Source organism: Notolabrus celidotus, chromosome 21 (assembly GCF_009762535.1).
Source record: "Notolabrus celidotus isolate fNotCel1 chromosome 21, fNotCel1.pri, whole genome shotgun sequence".
In the NCBI taxonomy this organism is placed as follows: Eukaryota; Metazoa; Chordata; class Actinopteri; order Labriformes; family Labridae; genus Notolabrus; species Notolabrus celidotus.
In genome coordinates, this window is record NC_048292.1 from 6,889,892 (window position 1) to 6,917,762 (window position 27,871).

General features: G+C 41.4%; 1 protein-coding gene across 1 annotated transcript in view; it reads left to right on the forward strand.

The window, feature by feature from the left end:
- The window catches only part of LOC117804670 (potassium voltage-gated channel subfamily A member 1), a 76,220-nt gene that overhangs the window by 19,099 nt on the left and 29,250 nt on the right, over positions 1-27,871 (forward strand). The window contains exon 3 of the mRNA XM_034672970.1: positions 5,026-7,609. Coding sequence (XP_034528861.1) covers positions 5,026-6,758 — 1,733 coding nt within the window. The 3' untranslated portion in view covers positions 6,759-7,609. The remainder of the gene's footprint in view (positions 1-5,025; positions 7,610-27,871) is intronic.

The window sequence follows — 27,871 nt, forward strand, 5'->3', positions numbered from 1 at the left end:
CATACATGTGAACACAGATTACAACAAAAATAATCTGCGCTGATATTTGTTCCTTCTCATGCGGTCATGTTGTTCTCTGCCCTCGTCTTCTCCTCCCGCAGCAGGAAGCTACAGATTCACGTTTTTGAAGCCGCCGTCGTCCGCATGACAAATATTCTGAAGTTTATTGTAAAAACATCCTAATGGCTGTATCCAGTGCGTGAAATCGCAGCGTAGCCAGTGGCCAGTCCCACAGAGAGAGATGGATGTTGGTGAGTTATTATTCATGGCTGCAGTCTGAGGACAGTGCACTAATCCAGGGGCGGGGAGATGCACACAGTTCTTATCATGATGAGGCTGGAGCATTAGATAAGGAAAAGGATAAATATAGTGCTCGTGCTTTGTTTTCCTAATCCACCCACAGGGCTAAGAAACTAACCTTTTAAATAGGTCACCTTCTCTGCTTTTAGAACCCAACACACTCAGCCTCTGTGTGTCCACTGGCTCTGAGCATGTGTGTGTGTGTGTGTGTGTGTGTGTGAATGTGTGTGTGTGTCCTTGTACAAGCCAGTTAGGGTTTGGGATGTTCAGAGTGACTGCTTTTCAGATGTTCCTTTGTTAAAGGGCCAGTTTGCTAAAATCTCTAAAGAAGACACTCAGACTGTCAGAGTTAACGAGTAAATCCTGAATTAATAACGGTTTGATATCAACACATTGATGTTTAATTTAATCATCATAGAATAACAAGGAAAATAAGTCAATAATAATCATTGATATGTGAAGCAGAACATCTGTAGTTGGATGTGTCTGCCTCCAAGTTATTCAAAATAATCCTAAAAACTTACGGATTAGATCTGTAAGTTTCAGCAAAGCGAGCAGCAAACTAATACGCCTTTTTATACAACTCAGGTTTGACCGTTAAAACAGACTGTGAGAAAAGTTCCTAGGACTGATGGTTATGAGTTCCTGTACTCTCCTGTCTGATGTAATGTTAAGAGGTACAAACAAAGCAGATCTAAAATAGACTGATACATAAGAATACGCCTATATTTTAGTCAACGTTTGGACAAGGAGGCACCCAACACGTTCGTAATTCTAAGCTCTGAGAAGAGGCGTGCATACAAGACATCGCCATAGTCCAGCCCAGGCAAAAAAGTGACAGACACCAGTCTCTTTCCAGACTCGAGAGAAAGGCAGGATTTGATTCTAAAATTAAAAACAAGTCTTGATTCAGTTTTTTTCACCATGCTAAACGCATTTTATGTAAAGCATCTTTGAATACCCAGAAAAGCATTATATAAGTCTTATCAAGTGGTATTAGTTAGGGATGGGCAATGATTTTCGAATATTTGAATATTCGTTCACTTTGTAAAAATCGAAGAGTTACTTTGAATATTTTCTTATTTTAAAAGTACAATTTTACATTGTTTTCACCGGTGCCTGATTGTAATACTGTATTCCCGCCAGACGGTGGCTATAGAGCGTCTTAAAGCTGTTTGCTAACCGCATTAAGTTACAGAAGAAGAAGAATGCTAACTGCATTAAATAGCAAAAGAAGAAGAAAACATGAGGGACAGTCGCAGCAGCTCTCTCCGTTTCTGAATCTCACACTACTACACCCGTATTTCCAGACCGAGCATGGCTTTAAAATGTAAACACACACGCCACGCCGCATCACAGAAACACTGATGTAAAGATTGAGACAGACGCCGTTAGTGCCGCTACTAGCAGCACCTCGTCCTGCTGCTGGTTAATGAGACTGCCACACAAACAGGCTGTTAACGTGACAGGGAGGGGGGAATATTTGAATAATCGTTGAATAGATGCCAATGATTATCGAATAGTATTTTAGTTTAGTAGTATCTGTAGTAAGACATTCACTCAATCTCCTTATCCTGAGAGGTAGAGATTGAAGGCAGTTGTTCGTAAACAGCCTGACTTTTGTTTTTTTGCTACGTATTAAACAAGTTTTTCGTATCACAAATTTTGTTAGACGGTTCTCAAAAAACCAAGCTGTAGCTGGGAGAGAGCTTGATCTGGAGTCGATGCTGAGCAGTACATCACAGTGTCGTCAGCATAAAATATAATATATACACTTTAATTGTTTTATCTGATGTTATTACATGAAGAATGATTAGGAGTGGTCCAAGGACTGACCCCTGAGGCACTCCTTTGGTCACTGTTATTAAATTGTAAATGTAACCCTCTGCGTGCACACACTGTGTCAGTCTGCCAGATAGTTGTTAAACCAATTTACCATAAAAGAGAGTGACTTACCATCTGTTATTTGTACAAGAAAGAACAGCAGCAGTGATTTTTTACTATAATCTGAGATTACAGCTCCACTCTCACTTTGTTTGCACAGTTTAATGTCGTATGATATGAAAGGTTAGAATCCGTATTTTGTCTCTTGATAAATAGATGATATAAATACATCTAAAAGCTGTGATTACAGGGCGTTAGTGTTTTTATGAGCAGGACCAGAGAACAGAGAATATCTATTCTGCACAAACATGTTCGTGTTAGCATGAAGCCAAAGAAAGGGCCGCTCCATCGCCTTCAAAGGCAGCAGAACGAGGAAGCATCCGGACACAGAGCAGAGTGCAGAGTGCGGCCCCGGGGCCCGACCCTCCATCCATCCGTCCTTCCTCACAGAGAGCTGAAGAGACTCGGACACAAAGGCAACAAAAAGAGGGGAAATGAAAGAGAAGAGTGCATGGATGTCATCATGTGGAAGCAGGTCTTTGTGCTCAGCTGTAAGGAAATAGATTTGTGTGCATTAAGGATGTTTGAATTTGATGCAGCTCACATACTCAAACAGACAGAGGGGGTTATGTAAGATTTAAAAGAGGAGGAAAAATCACGCAAATAAAGAAAGAGGAGGAACGGTGGAGTCCACAACGCTTTATATTCAAGCACTCAGTATAAGAAGTCAACAGAGGTAAACTGAATACCTTTCAACATTTTTAAACATAAAGTTATGAAAAGTGTTACCTTGTAGATTTTTAAATAGTCTCATCCGTTTATAAGACCTCATTTTAATTTGATACAGTCTCCTCTTTTCTTTCAAAATATTCAGTGCCTGCCCTGCCTGACTGAATAATAATTTCCATATTAATACAACAATTATTCTCATAAGATTCATTTATATACAATAATAAAATAAAACGTAATGTTTCAAAGATTCAAAAAAGTTAGCACATATTTTTCTCAATTCAATAAAAACAGCAAATCTGTTATCATGAAGCAATTACAAGATAAATGTTATTTTAATGTATGTCAAATGGAGTGGTCTTGTCTACATAGTTTTTTATTTTATTTTATTTTAGCCACACGTATACAAAAAAAAACATATATATACATACATACCTACATACATACATACAAACATACAAACATACATACATACACATGTATATACATACATATACATACATGCAGACATGCATATACATGATAATAACAGAAAGAAAATAAGTACATTAAAAAAAATATATAATAAAAAAATATATAATAATAATAATAATACTTAAGTGTCGAGTGTCCAATATGTTGAGTGATGTTGACATACATTTAACGTTTTATAGTACAGTGAGGGAGTGTGAATGCGGTTAGGGGACATAAAGGGAGAGGGGTGTGTGTGCGTGCCTGTTTTTGCACGTGTGCGCATGTGTTGTGTCTAAGTAAAAGAAGTTGGTCTATGTGTTTGGGTTAATACTGTGGATTGGGAATCAGGCAGTAACAGAGGTAAGTTTATTGATGAATGTACACCAGGTTTTTGAGAAGTCAGCTGATTTGTGATTAACAGAGGCAGAAAGTTTTTCTAGGGATATACTGTATGTTCTATTACAAGATTCTTCTTGGCGATAGCTAGAGCTGTGAGTAGTGCACTAGATGTAGGGTTTCGTGTTTGTGTTTTAGATATATCTCCTAAGATGCAGAGCTGGGGGCATAAGGGGTTTACATAGTTAAGATTGAGATATTAAAAAGTGTTGCGTCCTAGGCCGTAGTTTTAATTTTTACATTGGTGGGGGGAAATAGCTTCAAATGTCCATCCTCAGACACGAGTGCACCGTCAACACTGGTGAAACCTGCAAGTGAAACAGCCTACAGGGAGCTAAGCCAATCAAAAAGTATTTGGGAGGCGGTGGGAAAGGATTTTACCTTTTGTGTGCCACATGAAGCAATTTTTTTTTCCTCTTCAACCTTGATATTGGTCGGGGCATTTCAGCCATCATTTGAGATTAGTAGGGACACATCCATACAGTCCATGCACAATTCTACACCATTGGTTGCGTCTGACCCCAGTCTCCCCTACTTGTAAACTTTCAGGTAGTTTGGAGGTTGATTGTTATTATTATTATTATTTTTACTGTAACAGTAATTAACTTCATCTGTCCTAGATTTTTTGCTTGTTCACTCCATTTTTTTTCTTCAATAAAATAAAAAAAGAACAATTTATCCCCCACTCTAAACATTGAGTGCGCGCAATTTGTGGCCACAGACCGTGACCCCGCCCCCCCGAGAGAGAGAGAGAGAGAGAGAGAGAGAGAGAGAGAGAGAGAGAGAGAGAGAGAGAGAGAGAGAGAGAGAGAGAGAGAGAGAGAGAGAGAGAGAGAGAGAGAGAGAGAGAGAGAGAGAGAGAGTGAGAGAGAGAGAGTTGAGTTGACAGCTTGTCTCACATCCACAGACATTTTCAGAGGCAGCTAAACGGTCTGAGCAGCACTTTTGACGTCAGGAATAATCATTACAGCCTACTCTCTCATCCGGGTCTTCTCCCCCTGCTCTTCTCTTCTCTTTTTAATATTTACTTCATCCACAGCAGCGGCGGCAGCGGCTTACAGCCTTAACGACAGCAACAGAAACACATATGCATCCATGTAAAGAGGAGCTGCGGCTGCTGGAGGAGCTGTGATCCAAACAGCTCCATCTCATCTGCTGCACGTCTTTTATTATTATTCTATTTTTTTTACTTTCTCCTTCCCTGGACCATCAGAGAGGATGTTTGCGTTCCGGATCAACAAGTCTCTTTCATTCTTCAAGCAGTAACTGTGGATGGCTGCAGAATGGAGATAGCCTTGGTGAGTTTTGAGAACGGCGGCGCCAAAGGGAGCGGCGGTGGAGGAGGCAATAATGCCGAGGAGAGCTGCCGGAACGCACTGGACGTCCCTCAGTCGGGCTTCGTTCAAAGTGGACTCGGAGAGGATTTCGGGAAAGAGCTGAACACCCGGGGGAGTACTCCGCTCCCACAGCAGAATCTCCATCAGAGCCCGTGGAAAATCAACGACATGAACAACACTTTCAGCTGCAGCGAGAACGCCATGGATGCGCTTTTACGCGCGGACCACAGTCCTCATCTGTTCGATGAGGACCTGCTGGACATGGACATGGACGCTGAAAGCAACGAGAGGGTGCTCATCAACATAGCCGGGCTTAGGTATGAGACACAGCTGGGCACTCTGAACCAGTTCCCGGACACTTTGCTTGGAGACCCTGCAAAGAGGATAAAATACTTCGACCCGCTCCGGAACGAGTACTTCTTCGACCGAAACAGACCGAGTTTTGATGGGATTCTGTATTTTTATCAGTCTGGGGGGAAGATCCGGAGACCAGTTAATGTGTCCATAGATGTGTTCGCGGATGAGATTAGGTTTTATCAGCTGGGGGAGGAGGCCATGGAGAGGTTCAGGGAGGATGAAGGCTTTATAAAAGAGGAGGAAAAGCCTCTGCCCCAGAACGAGTTCCAGAAGCAGGTTTGGCTCATATTCGAGTATCCGGAGAGCTCCAGTCCGGCGCGGGGTATCGCCATCGTGTCCGTGATCGTTATCACCATATCCATCATCACCTTCTGCCTGGAGACGCTGCCGGAGTTCAGGGACGAGAGGGAGCTGCCAGTGAACAGCCGGATGGACAACAGCACCGCGCCACGGCCGTCCCTCACTTTCACGGACCCCTTCTTCATCATCGAGACCACATGCGTCATCTGGTTCACTTTCGAGCTGTTCGTGCGCTTCTTCGCGTGCCCAAGCAAGTCCGAGTTCTCCAAGACCGTCATGAACATCATCGACATCATGTCCATCATGCCTTACTTCATCACAGTGGGCACGGAGCTCGCGGAGCAGCAGGGCCAAGAGCACCAGAACGGACAGCAGGCCATGAGTCTGGCCATCCTCAGGGTCATCCGCTTGGTCCGGGTCTTCAGGATCTTTAAACTCTCCAGGCACTCAAAGGGGCTCCAAATCCTGGGTCAGACTTTAAAGGCCAGTATGCGCGAGCTCGGCTTGCTTATCTTCTTCCTCTTCATTGGAGTCATCCTCTTCTCCAGCGCGGTGTTCTTCGCAGAGGCGGACGAGCCGGAGTCGCACTTTTCCAGCATCCCGGATGCCTTCTGGTGGGCCGTAGTCACCATGACAACTGTGGGCTACGGAGACATGAGGCCGGTCACGGTCGGGGGTAAGATAGTGGGCTCTCTGTGCGCCATCGCCGGCGTGCTCACCATCGCACTGCCTGTGCCCGTCATCGTGTCTAACTTTAACTACTTCTACCACCGAGAGACGGACCAAGATCAGTCCTCTCTGAAGGATGATGCTAACAGCGGCCGGGACAGTCCTGAACTCAAGCGCAAGGGAAGTAAATCTTCCACCAAGTCGCAGGACATGGAGAACAACGACGCGTCTGCAGCTTCGGTTGAGAAAGCGAACATCAAAGCGAACAGCAGCATGGACTTCAAGAGATCCCTTTACGCGTTCTGCCTGGACACGCGGGAGACAGACCTGTAGTCCTGCAGCCTGCTTCCTCCAGTTTAAAAAAAAACTCTTACAGCCCAATAGTCGTGTAGAATAAACCCCAGTTAATGGGCTCTTAAGTCTTTGCACACAGCAGTCTGGAGGATCAAATTACTGAACTACTGAAAAGTTTTCTGAGTGAGAGAAAGAGAGGGTGGATTTATAAAAAGCACATTTTAATCCTCCTCATCTGGAGATAAAACTGAGGAGTTAACAAACCAGAGTGCATGCCATGCAACACAGCCGCCCTTTAAAGCAGGAACACCTAAAGAACTCAGAGTGTGGAAAAATAGGACATGTTGTCTATGCTGCAGATAATCAATGACACCAGGACTGGGAATAATTACTTGACATGTTGAGAGGATTAACAGGAACAGCCAGACTCTGTACATAATGTAGGAGGTAGTCCATGTTCAGTAGTGCAACACAAGAAAAAGCCAAATCTTATTTTTAATACCTTCCCTATAATTAGTCGTTATGTTTACGCTGAAATATTGCAGCAAATCTGTACATATTTCCCACAGGCCTACTATTTATGGATTTAATTATGGTGTTATTTTAGATTTTGAGAACAAAAAAAAAGAAAACAAATATATTTTTGAAAATGCAGAGACCTGTGTTTGTCCACTCAGGTTCTGTTGAAGAAGTGAGATCGTTCCTTTTTCTAAACAAGTCTGAAGAAAGGATTTTTAGCCTTGACAACGATCATTTTAAACTAAAGAACATTTTAGATTTTTTAGACAAAAAAAGGACAAAATATGGAAGTATGTTACCTGAGGGAACGACTGTTAAGAAAGAGGACAGCGCAGAGACCATCTGGAGAGCTCAAGCAACGCAGAAACCAGGTGAGTGTGAAAAAGAAATATGTGACTGTTCTTTTTTTTTTACATATTCTAAATGTAGAATGATTTTTGTGCAGATAAGCTGATATATCCTCCAACAGTGTTGCGCCATACGTGCATATGGTGCTGAAAGGACAGCTCCCCATGTATGGCGTAACACTATTGGCTAATTTCTGCCCTTAAATTCAAGTTTATTGTATGTAAAGAGCTAAAGAATGCATGCACAAAACTAATGTGAAGTTTTTCCATGTCTTGTGATTGTCCACATTTGAGGATGGAGTAAAAAAAACTGTGAAAATGAGGATTTGGGAGACATAAGGAGGTAGCAGCGCATATTTTAAGGCTGTTTCTCAATGAAGACGTTTTGCGCAGAGCTCACTTTGCTTACAGGGAAAAAGACAGAAGTGGTTGTGTGAAGGCTGACACAAAAGAGTCAGAGAGAGAGACTCCTTTATAAACAGCCAACCAATCACAGCGTGAGGGGGTGTGATGTCATATCATCAGTTTTGGAAAGTTCCAGAAATCGTCAGAAACAGACTCCGCCCCCCAAACATTTAAAGGTGTTGGGGAGGGGGTTTCCGAAGTTACCCAACCATCGGACGACAAGACTGGAGCCAGACTCATAACGTATTTGAGAGGCTTATACGGATATTTGAGAGTTTAAAAGACTCTTATAACGGTGCATGAGTCAATCTAAGGTTCAGATGTTAGAATATAAGTTGTGCTTGTCATTGAGACTCTAGTGGGACATGTTGACCGTCACCATCTTGCGTTTTAACCCAGAATAGAAAATGTTTGGAGAAGTGGGCGGATACATCCTTCCAAGCAGTGGACGGGTCACGTGTTGGAGACCCTTGCTCCCGGTCTCTTTGACTCTAGATGAATGAACATCAGGCTGTACAGCTTGACATTTACTAATTAGCTCACAAGCCACTGGGGATAATTGTTTTCCAGAGTTACTCAGCGTTTCCACTGGCCATAGTTTTGTTGTTGGGAAATTACATTTTATATGATACAATTTGACAATGTTGTGATGGAATTTACTTGAACTGCACACACCCAAATCAAGACTACATGAATTATATAACACTACCAATCAGTATCAAATATGTAGCCCTGATTAGGTTGCTCCTTTTATTTTGCAGTAATCAGGCAATAGACGAAAAAAGTGGCTTCTTATTGCTCATAATAAAAGTGATAGTAATAATAATTGATAGGACTTCTGTGGGGCTTTTCTGGGTACTTATAGGAAGTGGGAAAAATAAAGCAAATAAATAAAACAGAACAAAGACAGGCTTGTAGGCTTTTTGAACAGGAAGGTCTTGAGATGGTTTTTAAATGATTGAAGAGAGTCAGAGTTGTGGATGTGTGGAGGGAGAGAGTTCAAGAGAGTTGGGGCAAAGATGGCAAAGGCTCTGTCCCCCAAGGTGCAGTGCTTGGTCTTGATGCAGGGGTGTAGCAGTTACAATGAAAGGATAAAACACAGTTTGTTAACAGCAGTAAACACTGTAATACAGGTACCTACAGGTAACTGGTAATATTATTTATTAGCCTTTAAAACCTGACTGAATCGAGGTCGGATAAAGTCCATGCTTTAATACCTTTTACCTGCACACACTGTCAGTGTTTCGGTGTTAATGGTAACTTTGATAAGTAGTGACTTTCAGTGAATGCGTGTCTAGCAAAAGCTTTTAGTTTTTAATCAAATAAATACCTTCTGAGTTTATTTTGACATTTTAATAGAAAGATAAACTAGGATATTTGTGGTATGTGCAAAGTGGTTGACCCTGGCTGATGGAGTATTTTCCAGTGTGATGATTTCTTTAACCTGAGCCAAAGTGCTTTTGCTGCCGTACCTGAACCACATGAATAACTATTAGCTTCAGACAGAATTGAATTGCTCAAGTGCCAAAATATGACGAGTAAAGAATTTGATTGCATGCCAATTTATTTTCTGAGACGCATGATGTGTGCTTTGATTACCTCTTTATTTTCAGACCCCCAAAATCCAGATTTACATGTGTGTGTGTGCACAAATGTTTTAACACGACTCGTAGCCGTGTTAAAATGTGCAACCTTGTAGTCGTAGGAATTATGTCAGGATGGAAGAAGAAGTCAGCAGACGTAGTAAAAGAGCAATGTACAAGGAGAGGTCAGTGGATGGACGGGCCGATACTTAGTTGACTTCTTTACATAACTTAGTTTATGTACAAACATATACTTGGCTGATTTAAAGCCGGACTATGATCTTTTCTCAAATCTAATCAAACTTTTGGGAGTCATCGGCGATAGACACTTTCTGCAGTTTGGTTATAAGGACGTGTTGTTTAATTTTGGAGGTCAGGGCATCTTGAACGTTGTCATCCGTCCTCTGAATAAGCACCAGTTATGAAGCCATGTCTGATGAGTTTCCTGCTGGAGGGAAGATTTCTGAATCATCATGCTTTTCTTGCAGCCCACGGTCCGAAGTGACTGATGGATTAGAAAAAAGTTTACCATCCTCAGGCTAAAGATTAATCCTGCTCATGGTGGGTTTGGTTGTTTTCAGGTCGTATTTTCTGTCCTTCGACCTCTACATGTTTCCGACGGACTGTGGGAGCAGGCTGCATTTAGGACTCTCTGATAGAACAAAATGAACGCTGAGTTTGTGTTTGACCCGTTTGACTGGAGGACAAGTTGGAAGTCTTTCAAAGCAGATTAGAGCGAGCTTTGCTGCGTGCCATTACAGATGGATGTGTGTCTGTGTTTGTGTGTCTGTGTGAGTGTGTGTAGTAGAGGAGATATTGAATACAGTCTTTTTATCCAATGCGTAAACGGTCTTTTAATAATAATGATTTATATCCGCCTTCAAATGAAAATGCAAACCGCACACTCTCATTGGTCGTCTTCTGAACACAAATCCTCATGCACATTGATTTTTTGTAAGCCTCTTTCCATGAACAGACCAAAGAAGCACATTTACAACATGGGAGGAAAAAGATATGTGGAAAGTTAGGTGTAGCAAAAGCAAAAATACTAAGAGGTCAAAACTACTGAGGTCAAAACAAAACCCTTTTGATTGAAACTTTATCTCTAACTTTATTTTCAAAATCCTAAATACTTAAAAGCCTCAAGAAAATATAGAGAAGGCCTTATTTAAAGCTGCTGTTGGTAGGAATGGTGTAAAAATCGTTACTTTTTTCCGCTGGGTTTGGAGAAATGGTCAAAATGCCGATCGGTACTCATCAGTAAGTGGAGTAATTTGAGACTATTGCGAAATCTCTGTGTTTTCCAATGCCTTTCTATCAAGCAATGTTATTATTCCCCTCGTTCCCGTTATGACGGACCAATCATAGCTAATCTCCAATCCTCTGTTCTGATTGGTTAAGAGGCGGCCCCTACTATGTCCTCCGATCGGTTATGAGTCCGGCACTATCATGACTGCACACGCCGATCTGTGTTGGGGGGCTAAGAGGAAATCTGGTTGGGAGGGATAGTGTTGACATTCAAAGTCCCTCTCTCTGAACAGATGTTTACTCTGTGACTACCAGCAGCAGCTTTAAGAAAAAATAGATCTAGAACTAACTAATTCAAATTGTTGTGCAGCAGTGGAAGGTAGAATAAAGATGTGAAAATATATGAAGCACACAATAGCAAAAAGACCCATGATGACAAGGGTCATTTAAGTTAATTTTCAACCTACAACAGGCCTTATAAGTAGGGATGTTCCAATTGGAAATTTAAACCCCAACTAACTGACTAGTCCAAAGGTAAAAACACTCAGAAAATAATAAAACTGAGCTCAAATAATTGAACATGGTTAGAAAAAGGATTGCAGAGTTTGCCAGTAAGCAATGTCAAATTGGTGTCTACCATTAGCAGAGCTAGCACCACCAGCCTAATATCTGGTTGAGTGGTTTTATGCAAGTTCAACCAGACACAGCCTACATACCACTTTATTTCCATTGTAGACAAACCTGACCGCACTACCAGATACATTATATCTAATACTTGCTTGTGTAGCTGTGTGCTGCTTGGCTAAGTGGCTACTTTCACATCCGACTTGTATGGTTTCTAGTTAAGCTTCATACATGTACTTTTTTTCATTGCATTATAAGAAGCCATCACTTACTATTAACACTGGCATGATAACCCATTCAGAGCCCTCGGCATTAGTGGCAGGCATCTAGAGTTGTACATAAAAGTCATTGAACCACACTTAAACCCACCCTGGATTAGATGAATGGTTGTGCTTGGTCGGGCATGAATCAGGCCGGGTAGAAATCTGTGATAGCAGCAACTCAGAAAAAAGTGAAAGGACTACACATATACAGTATGATACAACATTTTTTCAATGTTAAATGTGTTGTTAAAAATACAGAAGATTAATATGAATCTAAAAATCTTATTATCAATTACCAGCACTACCACAAGGCAACAAAAAGCTTCCAAAACACTTGAAATTGAAGTGAAGACTGCTTGCTTGAGTAATTATTGCATTTTATTATATTGTATTGTATCATAACATAGTGTTTATATTGTATTGTATCATATAAAATGGTATGGTTTGGTATTATCTGAATATAATACACTGTAGATTGATAACATTGTACAACTCATACAACGCTGCTCCAAAAAATTGGATCCATCCCTTCAAACATGTCTTGATTTGAAAAAACAAAAGTATTAAATACTTCAATTTGGTTATGAAATATTTTATAAGATTGTAAGAAGCAAACATTTTGTTAAAACTAAGATTATCCTGTCTTTAAATTCAGAAAATGACCATAGTTATCTGCGTTAAATCAGCCTGTGACACCCATTGGCTGCAGAGTCAATACTGCATACATTATGGTTGTTTGGAGGATAATGATACAGGCTGACAGAGCGTTCTGCAGGCAGTGTGATCTTTAGTACATCAGGATAAGTGTTTGTTGGTTACAGACTGGAGATCTGCCAACAGGGTTAAAGGCTACTGCAAGAGATATACAGCTGAGCCTGAAGACGAGCAGCTGGGAGACAATAACCCACCAAAGTTCATTCATAACTTTTTGGGAGGACAGGCGCGAGCAGAAGACGGATAGAAGGTAGTTTTTTGAGTATTAGTCAAGCAGGGAAAAGCAACAAACATAGCTAAAAGTGGACGAGAGATGGGATCATGCCTGGGATCACAACACCAGGGTGCTGTTATAGCAAGCCCACATTATTGTTTCAGTTTTTGTGTTTGATCTGCTGCAGGGATTTTCACCACTCAGGTAAACTACCATAATGCCACAGGTGACCTAAGGTTGAACCCAGTCTTTAGCAACGTGAGCTGCATCGTTCTCCAGATGAAAACGTGTCTGTTGGTTGGGTCTGACTCTAGACTGAGCTATCTCAATAACTATTTTATTGATTGGCAATGCAAGCTCATTCATGGTCCCCATAGGATGAAATCTAAATCACTTTGTTGCCCCTCTAACTTTTCTTGTTGTGCCACCATGATGTTGACTTGGTGGTTTTTGGGTGATATTTATCAAAAACTGAATGAAAGATTATCTCAAAAGCTATTTCATCTTGCACGTCATCATTTCAACATTTAAATATATCCTGTGGGGCACCGTTGGCCTTGTGGTGTGCGCCCCATGGACAGAGGCTATAGCCCTCGTCGCTTAGGTCGCAGGTTTGATTCCAGCCTCGACCATTTACTGCATGTCCTCCCCCACTCTCTGCTCCTCACATCTCCTGTCTCTATTGAGCTGTCCTGCCATTAAAGGCAAAAATGCACCAACAAATCTAACTTTTAATCTATCCCGTACTTTATTTTGTGAACAAATACCTGCAGAAATCCAGACATTCCCAACAACCTAACTAGTAGACCAGCTAATATGTTAAACGTGTGAAGCATTAGCGTTCTTTAACTTTTAATTAATATCCTGTTATTTATGGAAAAAAAACATGTGTAACTTCCCTTGGTCAAAGTTGGGAGTTTTCCAAAGTAGCTGCTGTTCAATTGTCCATTTACACTGTTAGCTAATCTTGCAGTTTCACCTCATTAGAGCTGTTAATGTAAGCTAGCTAGCACACTTAACTGTGATGGTGAGCATATACCTATATCTGCTAAATGGCATTTTGGCTTTGTAATTCAATCATTAATAAAACACTTGATATTTTGAGTATGGTAGCACTTAGACATTCAAAGCCAGCAATTGGCATAGCCATGAACTCTTGCAGTCTCTGAGGATCTTTCAGCACAAGAGACAGAAAACTTTCAGGAAGTAAAAGCGTCTAAAAATGCGATGGAGATGGGTTTTATTTTAGGTATTTTTTCTCAGGAGAAAAGCCAAATTGAAAACACGAAAGCCACACTAACCAAAGTTTTGTAAAAGCTTTGTCAAGAAATCAAACTGAGGCACAAAAACCAAACCATGAAAAAAATATGATGTACACAGGGGTGTCCATGTATTTTTAGCCAGACAGTTGAGACACTCTCAGACTCTCCTGCTCTTTCATGGAGATACTTTAACACTCTGTTGTTCATGTAGCTAACTGAACATTTCTTTAAGTATTTGCAAAGAGCTCTGATTGAATTGCGTGATTCCGGTACTTTCAAGTTTAGCTTTCAGGCATCCTAAAATGTGATGTTGCATTTTTGTTTTGTGCTAAATCATCTCTGCTTGGCTTTTTGCTGACCTCATCATCCATCGTGGGTCCCCTCTAGCCTTTAATCATTTCCGACTCCCCGGTTGATTTCTGTGAGCGATCCTGGTCTCCTTCGCTGCCCGAATCCAGTTTGATTACATAACCCTGTGTTTATTAATTTCTCCCTCCCTCTCTACAGTATGTGGACTGTATAACCATGACAACAGTTGCTTTTATGCATGAAGAAAAACAGTCATTTAGCGTCATCTCTGCCGTGCGGGAGCTTGTGTCAGCGAGCGGAGAGCTGCAGGACAAAAATCTGTGCTGCAGATCCACGTGGCTTCACCTACGCTGACACACGGCCAGCAGTGCAGCATCTGGATGCAGTCAAGCACACAACATGTTAGCCTGCATCTTTTATTACTCTCATCTCATTTCACTCTGTAATTACAGCCTCCATCACCATCTCTTGTTCTTGTTCACTGCTGCAGAATCATGCATGCTCATGGTTGCTTGGTCATCTCAGACTCCAGCTTGTCTTTCTGCTAAAAACACACTCACAGTGAGCTGTTGGATCTGTAAACACCAGTGGGATGTTGTACCTTTTACTCTTTCATAGTTTTCTGCTCTAGTTTTCACTCCTGAATCGAATCTGAAAGGATGGCAGATGTTCAGATGTATGTATGTTAATAGAGGCTGCAGGCGAAATGAGCCAACAACGCCAAATGTTCATAATTACAACCCATATGTATATGAATTGAAAGAGAGATGTATATACCTTCATTAAACATTATAGAGGACATTATACCTTCACATGATGTTCCAAACCTCTTGTAATTTACAAACAGCACATGCTCATTTGAAGCTCATTTAAATAGTTGTTAACAATGTTCAACATCTCGCTTCAGTGAGTTGAAGCTAACTTCAGCAGAGAACACAGACAACCGCTCAGGCTGGTGAGAACGTCATTCTTTCTCTGCAGGTATAAGCTCTTAAACCAAATATTTGGTCACATGAAAACAGTGACCTGATGATGGCACTGGATAAAGAAGGCAGAGGATCACTGAAGTTATTTAATCCTGAGGAAAAACTTGAACGTCTGAACCACTTTTCAGGCTTTGTTGTGGGATTGTTTCCTCAGCCAAGACTGAACTTTGATCCCCTGCAGATTTTAAGTCTCTAATTCTGAGTCAAATACTGACAAAACCCATAAATCCTTTATTCCACTTATGATAATCTCTCTTTAGCCTAAACTACGTGGCCGCCTGTCTGCATGCCGTCTGTTAGTGTGCCACTGTTGTGAGGCTGTTTACCTGCTTTTTATCCTCCTGTTCTGAGGAAGGAAAACCTCATTATGACAACATATTACATGTTTTGACTGCAGTGCTCTCGTGTCCACACACTTTTGGCCATGTAGTGTAATGAGCTGCTATCACAACTTCACCTATTTCCTCCCTGCTGTTTGTTTTTATCGGACTAAACTGCTCTACAACCCTCGTTTATCTGCTAGACTCATTAATTAGCCAGATGAAACAGGACTATCCACGAGCACTGGGACACAGTCCAATACTCATAAATTCTGGCAGAGCCGCGGCTGCTGTGTAATCTGGTGAACTGGCGGCCGCTCCGCAGATCCCAATTAGGGGAAGCCGTATGCTGTTGGCGGCCGGCGGCTGCAGTTGGACCAACGCTGCCAAGGAGAGGCTCAGTGTTATCCACAGATACATGAAAACAACCTGGAAAGTCTGATACTGCTTTCAGTAATTTACTGAGAGGCTGTAATCATCCAGGGATTTATTTACACCAAAGGAAACACTGGAGAGTAAAACTGCTCTGTTGTGTTACATCTGATTTTATCCGTACATTAATGCTGTGGAGTGGAGTTCATTTTAAAAGTAGATGGGACTGCTACTGAAGATTTCATTCTGACCTACTCGGCCAGTAATGCCTTGATTAAACCATTGATAATTTTGAGTTACAAAACATCTGAAATGAGTGCAAAACAATCTGACAAAGACCCCAAACTTATTTTATAGTCTGACATCATTACAGAAAGGATCCCTACGGCAAAAGTTAAGGTGACTTTGATGCATCACTCCTTCCAAATAAACCAAACTTCATTGACAAAAACAATGTTTTATCTAAAGGATCTAGAAAGTTGCTTGTCTACCTCTGCCTGTTGTTTTTAGTCTGTCTTTGTTATCGTGTGACTTTGTGTTTTTAATGTTGATATATTTAATGATGTCATGACCGTGAGGTGGACAGTCCTGTTGGTGCAGCATTGCAAGGAGTTCATTGTACCAGACTATCGTGATAAAAAGGGAGCTGAGCTTCAGGGCAAAGCTTTGGATTTACCGGTCAATCTAAGTTCCAACCTTCACCTATGGCCATGAGATTTGAGTAGTGACCAAAGAATGAGAGTGTGTATTTAAGCGGTTGAAGTTAATTTATTTTTAAGGATTGCTGGACTCAGGCTAGGGTCAGAAGCTCAGACATCAGGATGGGGCTTGAAGTAGAAATGTCCAGTTGAGGTAGTTTGGGCATTTGATAAGGATGTCTCCTGGACACCTCCTTTTAGAGGTTTTCCAGGTGCATCCAACTAAGAGGAGGCCCCTGGCTAGAACCAGAGTTAGCTAGAGGGATTATATATCCTGTCTGGCCTGGGAACACTTTGGGATCTTCAAGAAGGAGCTGGGAAGCATTGCTGAGGAGAGGGATGGATGGGTGGACCTACATAGATTGCTGCTTCCCTGACCCAACCAAGGATAGGTGAAAGAAAATGGATGGATGGATGATTTTTAAATGATAAGCTCTGATCCTACACAATATCTTTGTAAAGTGGTAGACCAGCAACATCCATTATCTGCAAGTTGTTTTTCACACATGCCCCTCCTGGAGGAAAGTTTTCTGGAGTGGGGGCAGGCATCTCAGGAAGCAAAGTTCATCAAGTCCATGAGCAAAGTTTGAGCCAGGACATGATTAAAAAAGGAAGCTGAAGAAACCACTGTCATCCCCTAATTGCCAGATAACGTTGCAACCATTACAGCCTGTCTCTCTGATTTCAGCTGAAGTGACACACTTGAAACTTGCAGAACATTTTTTATCAATTATTAATTTAGACATCATATGTTAAAGTAATGCGGTCCCCGGTTTGAAAGTACTGGACTCACCCTTTAGATTGTAACGTGAGTTCAGCTGTCAGATGAATGTGGGCAGGAAGAAGAATTCCCCTCTGATATGTAGTGGAGTTATAAGTTCCTCATACTTGTAACAAAGCACAGCACTTGAGTAAATGCACCATGACTTCTCTCACTGCCGTATCACAGAGGCCTAAAAAAGCAGCGGTCCAACATTTTGGGAAATCCCCGGTAGCCATCTCACTCTCAGTCGGATGAAAAGACATGTCATGACAGCCCGGCACCCCGAGAGATGAAGGATACGTCAGATGATTAGCTCAGGGGACTGCGGGGCAGAACAATAACTCCACTAATTGGCTTTGACTGTCAGGTTTGTAAAGGAAACGGGCTCACCTCTCGTTGTGACAGTCGAGCAGGCAGCTCGGTGGAGGTGCATCACGCCAGGGCAAGCAGTCCTCTGTTAGCATTTCACTTTAGAAATGCAACTGAGAAACAATATTTGCATCCTTTCTTACTTTTCCTCTCCATCAGGGTTTAAATGCGGGACTTTGGCTTGTAGTGGAGGATTTCATAGTGCTGTATGTGTACTGATTTTTCTTCTACCAATTACTAATAGCAATAGATGCAAATCCCTTAGATCAATGTATTAGTTTTGTTGCTGTGTGCTAAGTGTGGTTTAGCCAAAGCTTAGCATAAACCCCAGTATCTAGGGGGGGCCGTTGGCATAGCTCCTTCAAAATAGACTTTCCAGCCTCTAGAAAGTTGCTTTACTAACATGTTGTGACTCTGATTCTTGGTGGTTTGGGGCTAAGTTTGGGGGGATTCAGTTCCAACAGAGAAAGAGAAGCAGTGTTGTCTGATTGTCTTGTCTTCCTCTGTCCCCAGTGTTACCTAGCATCTACCTTATCGTGTACAAATTGACATGACTTGGCTTCAAGACATTTTTGTTTTCACTGTAGTTCTTGTTGTTGTCATGCATTTGAATACAGACTGTGGTGAGGCTATCCGACCTAGTAGTAGCTATAGCAAGGTAGCAACTCTTGCTTGTGGACTTTTGCTCTGGTGCATTTGGTTTGGAAGTGTTTTGTATCAGAAGAGACCACATTTGGATACGAGGGTGGAGCCAATGGAGAGCAATCAGTGCTTGCTTGGTTAACAAGGTGAATCTGTAGTAGATGTTGCTTGTATTGAAGCTAAATGCTAATCTGAGATGGCTAAAACAGACTTTAAATTAAGTGCACTAACTGGTGGTCAACATCTACAGCCTGGCTCACACTGACAGATTCCTGAAATCTTAAACAGAGGTTGAAAATGTGAGAGAGCCCAAATATGATGACTAATAATGACAGGTTTGACTGTTTGGTTTTTATAGTGTGTGAACAGCAGAGATATTACAGACTCAGTGCACACCAACAGATCCATTCACCAACAACCAACAATAACTCCACTCTCTATAAACTGGAAACAATCAACAATCAAATGTGGTCAAACAAGACTTTGGAGTAACAAACATGGCGACCGATAGGACGGTTGTCAAGCTAAATGCTGCTAGCTGCATTCTGTCCAACTCCACACTTGTCAGTTTGATTGTGGTAGATTTTAGGGGACAGGTTGTAGACGCACTCAACAACAACTTGGTCCTTCATTTTCTAACGTCTACCTAATAATAATAATAATACATTTTAGTTATAAAAGTGCTTTAAAATTTTCTCTAAGACACTTTACAAAAAAAAAAAAAAATATATACAATAGAGCAAAGGAAAGCAAAGCAAAAAAAAAACAAACAAAACAGAAACAAACATCAAAAAATCTATCAATTATACGTTAAAAGCCTTTCTAAATAGGTGGTTTGAAGTTGGTGAGTGAGGGAGAGAGTCTGAGGTGTTGGGGGAGATAGTTCCAGATGATGGGGGCAGTGACAGAGAAAATACTGTCCCCCCAGGTTCATTGCTTGGGTTTACTACTGTCATCATGGCTCAAGTTTGTTGTGCTTCCTTCTTCAGTCAGCTTGCACTCTGATTGGCTACCACCGCTGGAAAATCTGGCAAGATAATCTTAAGAACCATCAGGAAATCTGGCCTTTAATGATTTTTTTGGGACGGGGGAATAGATCCATAATCAGCTTGGATATCTTGTATTGTGTACCCAACTGATTGTATTTATGACAGGCAAATGCTCAGTAAGGCGTTTTCCAGGTTCCTGCCCTTTAACATGTCAATCTCAGGTAGCCCCGCCTTAAATACTCCCCTGCTTTCTGGTCTCTTTGATTTTAAATTGGTCCATTTTTTACAAAAGAAACATCATGCTGTATTGAAGAAGACCTCAAACTTGAGACTGAGACACAAACTTATGAGGATGATTTTGTTTTACTGAGGGAATAAATCAGCTAATAAGTAGAACTATTTTCTCATAGACTTCCATAAAGTCAGATTGCATTTTACAACCAGTGGAGTCGCCCCCTGCTGGACATTAGAGACAACTTTAGCTAACTCTTTGTTGGCTTTAATTAGAGCTACTTCTTCAACCTGAGTTGCTGCCTTTGAATTGGCAGGTTTGATTACTTCCCGATTGGCTCTCCGTCCTTGAACGCCTCATGTTTGTGTGTTGTCAGGATTCGATCCTGAACTTTTAGCTGTGTCCTAAAAACTTGGCTGAGATTAAAAAAGTTTGCACGCTGACAGAGCTCTGCGGTCACAGCTGTCAGATTGATTGACATCTCATTTTACTGGGAGCGCAGAGACGCTAAAAAATTTATCTGTGACTAATCCACACTGGCTCTGTGATCTGGCCCTGGTGTGCTCTCCACCATTCATATAAATAAATACACACGAGCTGAAGTGCGGTGTTTACATGTCATGCATTATTGTGTTTCTATTTTTACCCTCTGAGATGCATTTAATCCGGAGGCGAATGGTGTTTTGCGTGACAGAAGTGCAACATAAGAAATATTACCAAGAAGCTGCTAGCAGAACTAATTACACTGCTGTTACCACACTAACCCATCAAACATGATTAGTTTTATTAAAACACGCCTGTCATGAGTAAATATGTGATTGTGCAGCTCAGCAGGAGACACATGAGTGAAGCTGTTGGCTCTAATTCTGAATGCCGCGGTCGAACACGCAGGCAGAGACGAGGCTGTTGAGCGTTTTCCTCGCTGGTTTCTGAGGATGAGGTGATTATCGTGAGCTTCTTTCTGCAGACCTCCTGACTCCCCTAACCCGTGCTCTCTCCCTGCTCTGCTCTGCACAGGCTGGGGAAAGCGCTGGAAGCAGGAGAGACAATGCAATGAGGAAGTTACATAACGCACACAGTGGCAGTCCTCAGCTGCAACCTCCACTGCTGCTCAGAAAAAGTGGGAGAGCAGAGAGAGAGCAAAGATGGGGCTGAGCTCATCCTGGCTTACTCTGCCAGTGACAGGCAGAGGAAGCAGTGTTCTACATTTGCCGGGGATTTTTCACCGTAATCTAAAGATGTTACAAAGACACCTTTAAGGCTTTTTATTTTCTTTTGAATGACAAAGAACACAGTGTTTGTGGAGCTTGATAAACACCTGGTTTAATCCTCCGACCTGCCTCGGTGAGGTCGGGTAAATCTGTTTGACTCAGCTGGTAGGAGACAGTCTCTGGTGTCACATGCTTTCTGAGGCTTGAAATATGAATGCCAACCAACTCGATGAAAAAAGCACTCTTTCTCAGTGACATGCCATCAGAGCTTTCTGTTCTTAGATTCCCTTCAGGCAGGGAAGGACTGAGGACAACCCAGGATAGAGATGCAGCGATATATATATCATCTATACTTCATGTTTTTTTTAAGCTATATTTCTTTTCTTTAAAGCTCCTGTGAGAATCTTTCAGGTTGTGTTGATTTTGGCACCCCCTGTGGAGGAAATCTCTCTTTACCGATCTCGTCCTGCACATAGCTTGGCTATGTTTATGACAAAGATTCTCATCCCTCATTTTCTTAAGATTGTGAACTGCATACCACAACACATCTTTGGGGCCACACATTTTATAACCGCTGTTTCTGCAGTGTGTCGTAAAATAACAAATCTGATACTAATTCCAGATTAATACTTTTGCATCAAATGTACGCCGTAGGTCCACATAGATCTGTACCTAAGCAGAAGCCTACACATGTAACCTTGTCAAAAATGTAACTATGATCGGTCCACTTGGTGTCGTCCATTTCTGGTTTCGTTGCCTACATGATTTTGTGTCATCATTGCAGTCTGATCGACTGCTGCTCAACATTAATCAGCTCCAACTCCAACAAAATCAGTTCCCCTTGTTTCCTGCACACAATCAAGCAGATAATATAGCAGGATTGAAAACTGACGCTATGGCGAGACTTCAAATTGCACTGCTGACTAGCCTTTAGCCAAAGTGTTACAGAGCAATGTAGACTCTCCAATGCACGAGTATCTAGTGGTCACAACACCGTTGGCCACTACGGCAAAGAGTCGACGCCAAAGAATAAATCAGGCAGAAGTTTAAACTCTGTGGCAGCTGTCACAGGCACAAAAAGTACCCACATAGAAATGTTCTGGTGGCTGATGGAACTTTTTTTTTAAATAGGCTTCAATACAAATTTTAGACTGTTTCATAATCAAATAACATTCTTCACAGGCTCACTTTATTCTGGCAACTGTTTTAGATTCAGTCTTTATCTTTAGACAAAAAGGTTTCTTATTTTTAGTCACATTCCATTTTTTTTTTGGCCTTCAGAGCTGTGGTCGAGTTTACCCCAAAAAAGTTGTTACTTTAAAGTCATTAAACTCTTTATTCAATTATCAGATCAGAAATTGGAATCAGCGTCATACCTTGTGTTTAAATCTGCAACATGTCCCTCTCTGAACACTTCTGCATGTGTAATATTTGGACTCCTTACCTCAGTTAGATCATTTAGCCGAGAGTTACCCATAGTGCAGTGCTGCTGCTGTCTCTCCTGATCTACTAAGGTAAGGAGAGGTCATTACACACAGATCAAAGTGGGGATATAGAGGACTGATCCGTACTCCAAGTCACGAAATCCATCGCACAGACCTGGCAGGCACAATTTGTTCTAAACAGATTGTTGTTCTCTCTGATTTGTTGGTAGAAATCCTTCAAATATTCATGTGAGCTGGCTGCAGCAGCGTTGGTTCGTGCCTCTGTATTGCTGGTTTTGTGGACATGTCAGTATGCTGGTTGCAGTAAGACACTGTGTGTTAGTGTGTCCTTTGTGTCGCAGATTGAGAGCTCAGTAGTGTGATCAACTGTAGACTGCTACATATTTCTATTTCAGACATCTATCTTTGATTATATTTCTTATTAGCAGGTGACATTTACTGGAATTAACTCAAGCTAGTTATGTGCATTATTCAAAAATCTTTGGTGTAAACCATAAAGGGGAAAAAAAGGAAATGATTGGGGGACAGAATTGGGCCTTTAAGCCCTAATTTGCTCACGAATGCCTTCAGACTTCCAAAAATCCCTTTAGACCCTCAAAATGACAGCTGAATTTGATTGATTTCATGGCTTTTGGATCCTTCACCTCTGTGCTTGGGTTGTGCCTGGTTGAAGTCAAAGAAAAAACTACTTTGTTGAGGCATAAAAGGAGTTTCTCCTGGTTTGAAGAAAATCTGTCTTCTAGACGAGAAGAGTCTTTTCAAAGTGTTCTTTTCCCCCTTTAGCTGAAATGCATTTTGACTTTCCAATCAAATCAATCAATATATCAGTTCTTTCAAATGTTGACAAAGTACATATATGTATGTCCCTGTAGTTGGTGTGCTGTCTGGTTTGACTTGGAGCTGTAGCTCTAATGCTAACCAGTTGGCCATTGTTCTTTGTGTTGCTTTTCTCGTTAAGAGCCAAATGCTATCAGTACAATCAGTCTGAACCGAACATTTTTTATTACATGTAACAGGCTTCAAATGCAAGAACAATGCATATAAAAAACACCACACATAAATCTCCAAAACAAATATGATGGAAAGAAGCTGAAAAGAGTTGAAACAACTGCGTTAACAAGGAAAATGCTGTACGCACATAAACAAAGCAAAGTCAAAAACACACAAACATGCAAAAGCAAAATTGTTGCAAATATTTCACAACCCAAAGTGCTCCAGGCCTGTAGGGGGCGCTGAGGAGAACAACTTGTTATTGTGGGGAGAGAGAGTGAAGGAGAACCTATTCAGGATCAGACTGCATGATGTTTCTATTCTGTTGTTTTGGACTCTGCATGTGGTTTTGTGATGCCCTCGTCAGCCACTGTACTTTTTGTTCACTGGCGATTTTCATTTCTTCCTTTTTGGTGGCTAAATTGTGTGTAGCACCGAACTGTTCATAACTAACAATAGATTCTAAGAACAGACCAAAGCATGTACATATATATTGATGCTACATCCCAATTATATCAGGGATCACATTATCAACAACATTAACTCTCATGAGCTTCTTCAACTCTTGAAATTTAGACATTTTCAACAACTTTCTTCTGAGATTTTCTGCAGGAATTTTGTCCGATGGAGTTGAGTTGAAAATTCTGTCTGTTTGAGTTCACATACGGAACATTTGGGGAAGTTTTCAGGAGTTTGCGATTGTTTCATCTTATTACGATTATCTTAAATGATGGAGACCCAGCTTGATGCCTCCAAGTCTTTCATTTGGTCATACGTGTGCTTGCAACATATTGGATGTAAACTGACTTCTGTAAATGTTTGAAGTATTTGGGGGCAAACAGGGTTTTTAAAACCAATTCCTTCTTCTTTGTTCCCTAATCTGATTAATAACACAAAAAAGATTGAACAGAAAAATAACAAGATTACATTTTGACCTCAAAAAACAACAGAGAGCTGATGAATTGCTCCGTCACATTTAGGTGTTTCTCTGGAGTCTACAATCTCTTTAACCAACAACAGCTGAGTCACCACGAAGCTTCACAGGAGAACTGGAGACAGACTTTGAATGAGCAGCGTTAAACCAAAGACAGTGTCAGAAATAGATATGTGTTTGTTTATTTTTTAAGGATGAATTACACATTAGATACTGTTTTAAACACTGGACTCACTGGAAGCAGCTGAGGATTGGATTTGCAGCTGAAATGTGTCTGAAAAGTACTTAGCGTATATTTCAGAGCGCTCCTTCAGATCTCTGTTCTCCCCCCACATTTACTCAGTAATCTCTGCTGATGGGAGCTGATGGATTTAAGCCTCCCCGTTGCATAAGAAGTGATCCATGTGTGTATGTGTGTGTTCGTGTGGAGGTACATCGTGGGCTGAGGAGCACAGGTAGTCATCAGCCCGAGTCCATGAGCAAAGTTTGAATTTACCTGCTGCTTAAAATCTGCTTTATCTTCCAGTGAGTCACGATCACATGCGGCCACATGTGTTTGGTTCAAAGGGATGTCAAACAGTTTATACTGGCATACCATGATGTTAAAAACCCCCAATGTTTGTGAGCAGAAGAATAAGTTCTTCACTTGTTAAATATTGTTTGGGATTTTGAGTTGAGGATAAAGTGAAACGACTTTGAGGCGTCCATTGGGCTGTGAAAGCTGAAAGGAAATTCGTGTTCAAGCTGAGTGAATGTTTAATTTTAGTTTAATCCCTGCAGGCTCTTTAAGTGTCAGTTTGTGTCTTTAACCTAAAAGCAGTTGAACTGCAGCCATGCTCACACTGACAGCAGTCCTGTATACATGCAAGCAAACGTTGCAGGGAGATTACTCAGTATATTTGTATTTAAGCATTAGATAGAGCTCTACTGTACATGCAGAAATCTGAGGCTTAAACGTAACTTCCTTGATTACCTGAATAAATACAACTCGTCCAATGTAACCTCCTCTAGCATGAAGTCACATTTGTGAATGCATGATGTGAAATTCATGTCTTATTGAGCTGAATGTGGGCAGTTAAAGAGGTAAAGAACATGGTTATCCGTTTTGAGGAGTGTGGTCAGCTTCAGAGCTCGACCACACACACTTCTGTGGTGTGTGTTCAGGCTGTAAAGTTGCCTTAGTGTCACCAAAATTACACCACATTCAAATGAATTATGTAAATTTAGCTGTTAGAGAGCAAATGTTCATTAATCTAATTATTTAAAGAGAAGTGAAGTAAGGTTTTCTTGAATTAGGTAAAGCAAATTGACAATATTCAAAAATAGCACTTAAACTACTTGCACATGATGGATGGATGCGCAAATGGATAGATAAATAGATGGAAAGAAAGATGCATTAGTCAATGGATGGATGGATGGATGGTTAAATAGGTTGATAGATACATGGATGAATTGTTGCATTATACACTGATGGAAAGCTTGGTGAATGGATGGATAGAGTACTATCTATTATGGATGGATGAATTGAGGATGTGTGGATGGATAGATAGATGAATGGAGGAGTGGTTGATGGATGGGTGGATGGATGGATGGATGGATGATTGATGGATTGATGGGCATACATTGGATAGATTGATGGATGAAGGAATGATGGATGGGTAGGTGGAGGATGGATGGATGGATGGATAGAGGATGGATAGATTGATGGATGAAGGAATGATGGATGGGTAGGTGGAGGATGGATGGATGGATGGATGGATGGGTGGATGGATGGATTGAGAAATGTTGGATGGATGGATGGATGGATGGATGGATAGATAGATGGGCAGACATTGGTGCATGGATAGGTGGATGGGTGGGTGGATTGATGGATGAATGGATGGGCAGACATTGGTGCGTGGATAGGTGGGTGGGTGGGTGGATTGATGTATGGATGGATGAATGGATGACTGAATGGAGGATGGCCGGGTTGATGGATGGTTGGGAGGCCATTGGATTTATGGATGGATGGATGGATGGATGGATGGATGGATGGATGGATGGATGGCTAGATGGATTGATTGATGGATGGATAGGCATACATTAGAAGGATGGATGTATAGAGGAATGGATAAGCTGACATTGGATGGATTGATGTATAAAATGTGAAGCCAGTAGATGGACGTTGATTCCAAACTTAGAAATCATGGTGCTTTTTAGTCAGAGAAAGCTGAAAGTAAATTTCTAAATGGCTGTTGACAGATAAGTTTGGTCCTGTTGAAGGTTTCTGCCTGTTAAAGGAAGTTTTTCTGCTCATGATTGATCAATGTTCGATCCCTGATAATACTATAACAGAGTTTAGTCCTGCTCGTTTCGTAAGTTGTCATGTGGTAACTTTTGTTGTGAATGGCACTATGACCTTGAATATTTTCATCTCGTTGTGAATCTTAACTTTCACATCAGCTTTTCTTTATCTGTGATGTGTAAATGCTTTCCAAGAATCAAAAGCAGAGAGCCTAAAAGCAGCCAGCTGACTGCTCCACCCTCGCCATATGATGTTAGATTGTAGCTTGGGGTCGTTTTGAGACGTAGATTGGAATTGTCAGTTAGCCAATTAGGTAGCCTCTGTGCAAACCTGGTATTTTTCCATATAACACATTTTAAGAATAAGTTTAGAGCTGGATTGAACGTACCTTCATCAGTATTATACCAGAGTCAGCTTTGACTACTAGTATTTATACGTGCCTTGAGACCTCTGAGCTATGTTTGATCCTAGGACCCGCTCCTGAACTGATTCAAATCATCTCAAACATACAATGAACGTTACAATATGCCCTGAACACACCATGAACACTCACCTATAATTATGCAGAAAATAACGGATGAGAACAGCACGGTGGAGCTCATTATATCCTCCTGTATGTTATTTTAAACCTGGGCTGCAGCGGGTCATTAATGGAGCCGTGTGTGCAGAGAAAGAGAGAGAGAGAAAGAGAGCGTGCGTAAATAGAAAATGATGGCCTCGTCGGCGTGTGATAATGAAGGGTTTTCAGCCGAGCTACTCAGCTGGCTCGAGGTCTGTGACACGGGAATGTAAGACTCCGATGAGCTTATGTAACCTAATTGTTTAGCCTCAGAGAAGAGCAGTTATCTTTAAAGCGGAGAGCTTTGTGGGGGCCTGAATTAATCAAATATATAGAAACTCTGCTGAGGAGGCTAATTAATCGCTCTCACTGCTCCCGCCTCTCCGCTGACATCCACATCACACACTCCGCTGCTGTTTTCTTTTTCTAAACCAGAGGGGAGGTTTGAGTTCAAACATCACGTGCACTTTAATATCACTGTGATGTGATTCTGACAAACCTGGCTGTGATTAATAAGCAGACAGAAAACACTGATTGGAAATTGTGCTCAGACAAGCACAGAGACAGACGACCTCTGAGAGAGAAAATGCTCGAGGGGGTTTCACCTCAAAGCGTGTTAAAGTCTGAGAGCTTCTAGAAAATCGATGCTTTGTGACAAACCTCAGTGTTATAGTCACAGATGTGTGTGTTGTTTGGGAAAAGAGAAGTAAAGACAGAAGTATTGCTAGGCAGCCATGGATGACAGTAAATGAGGGGACCGGGATGGTTCATCTGTGATCAGGGAATTATGCTCCATTGTCTTGGAAGTGGGGCGTACTATGATATCACTCTTGGGGTCGCAACTTGATAAGGTTTTGAGTCACTGGTTTA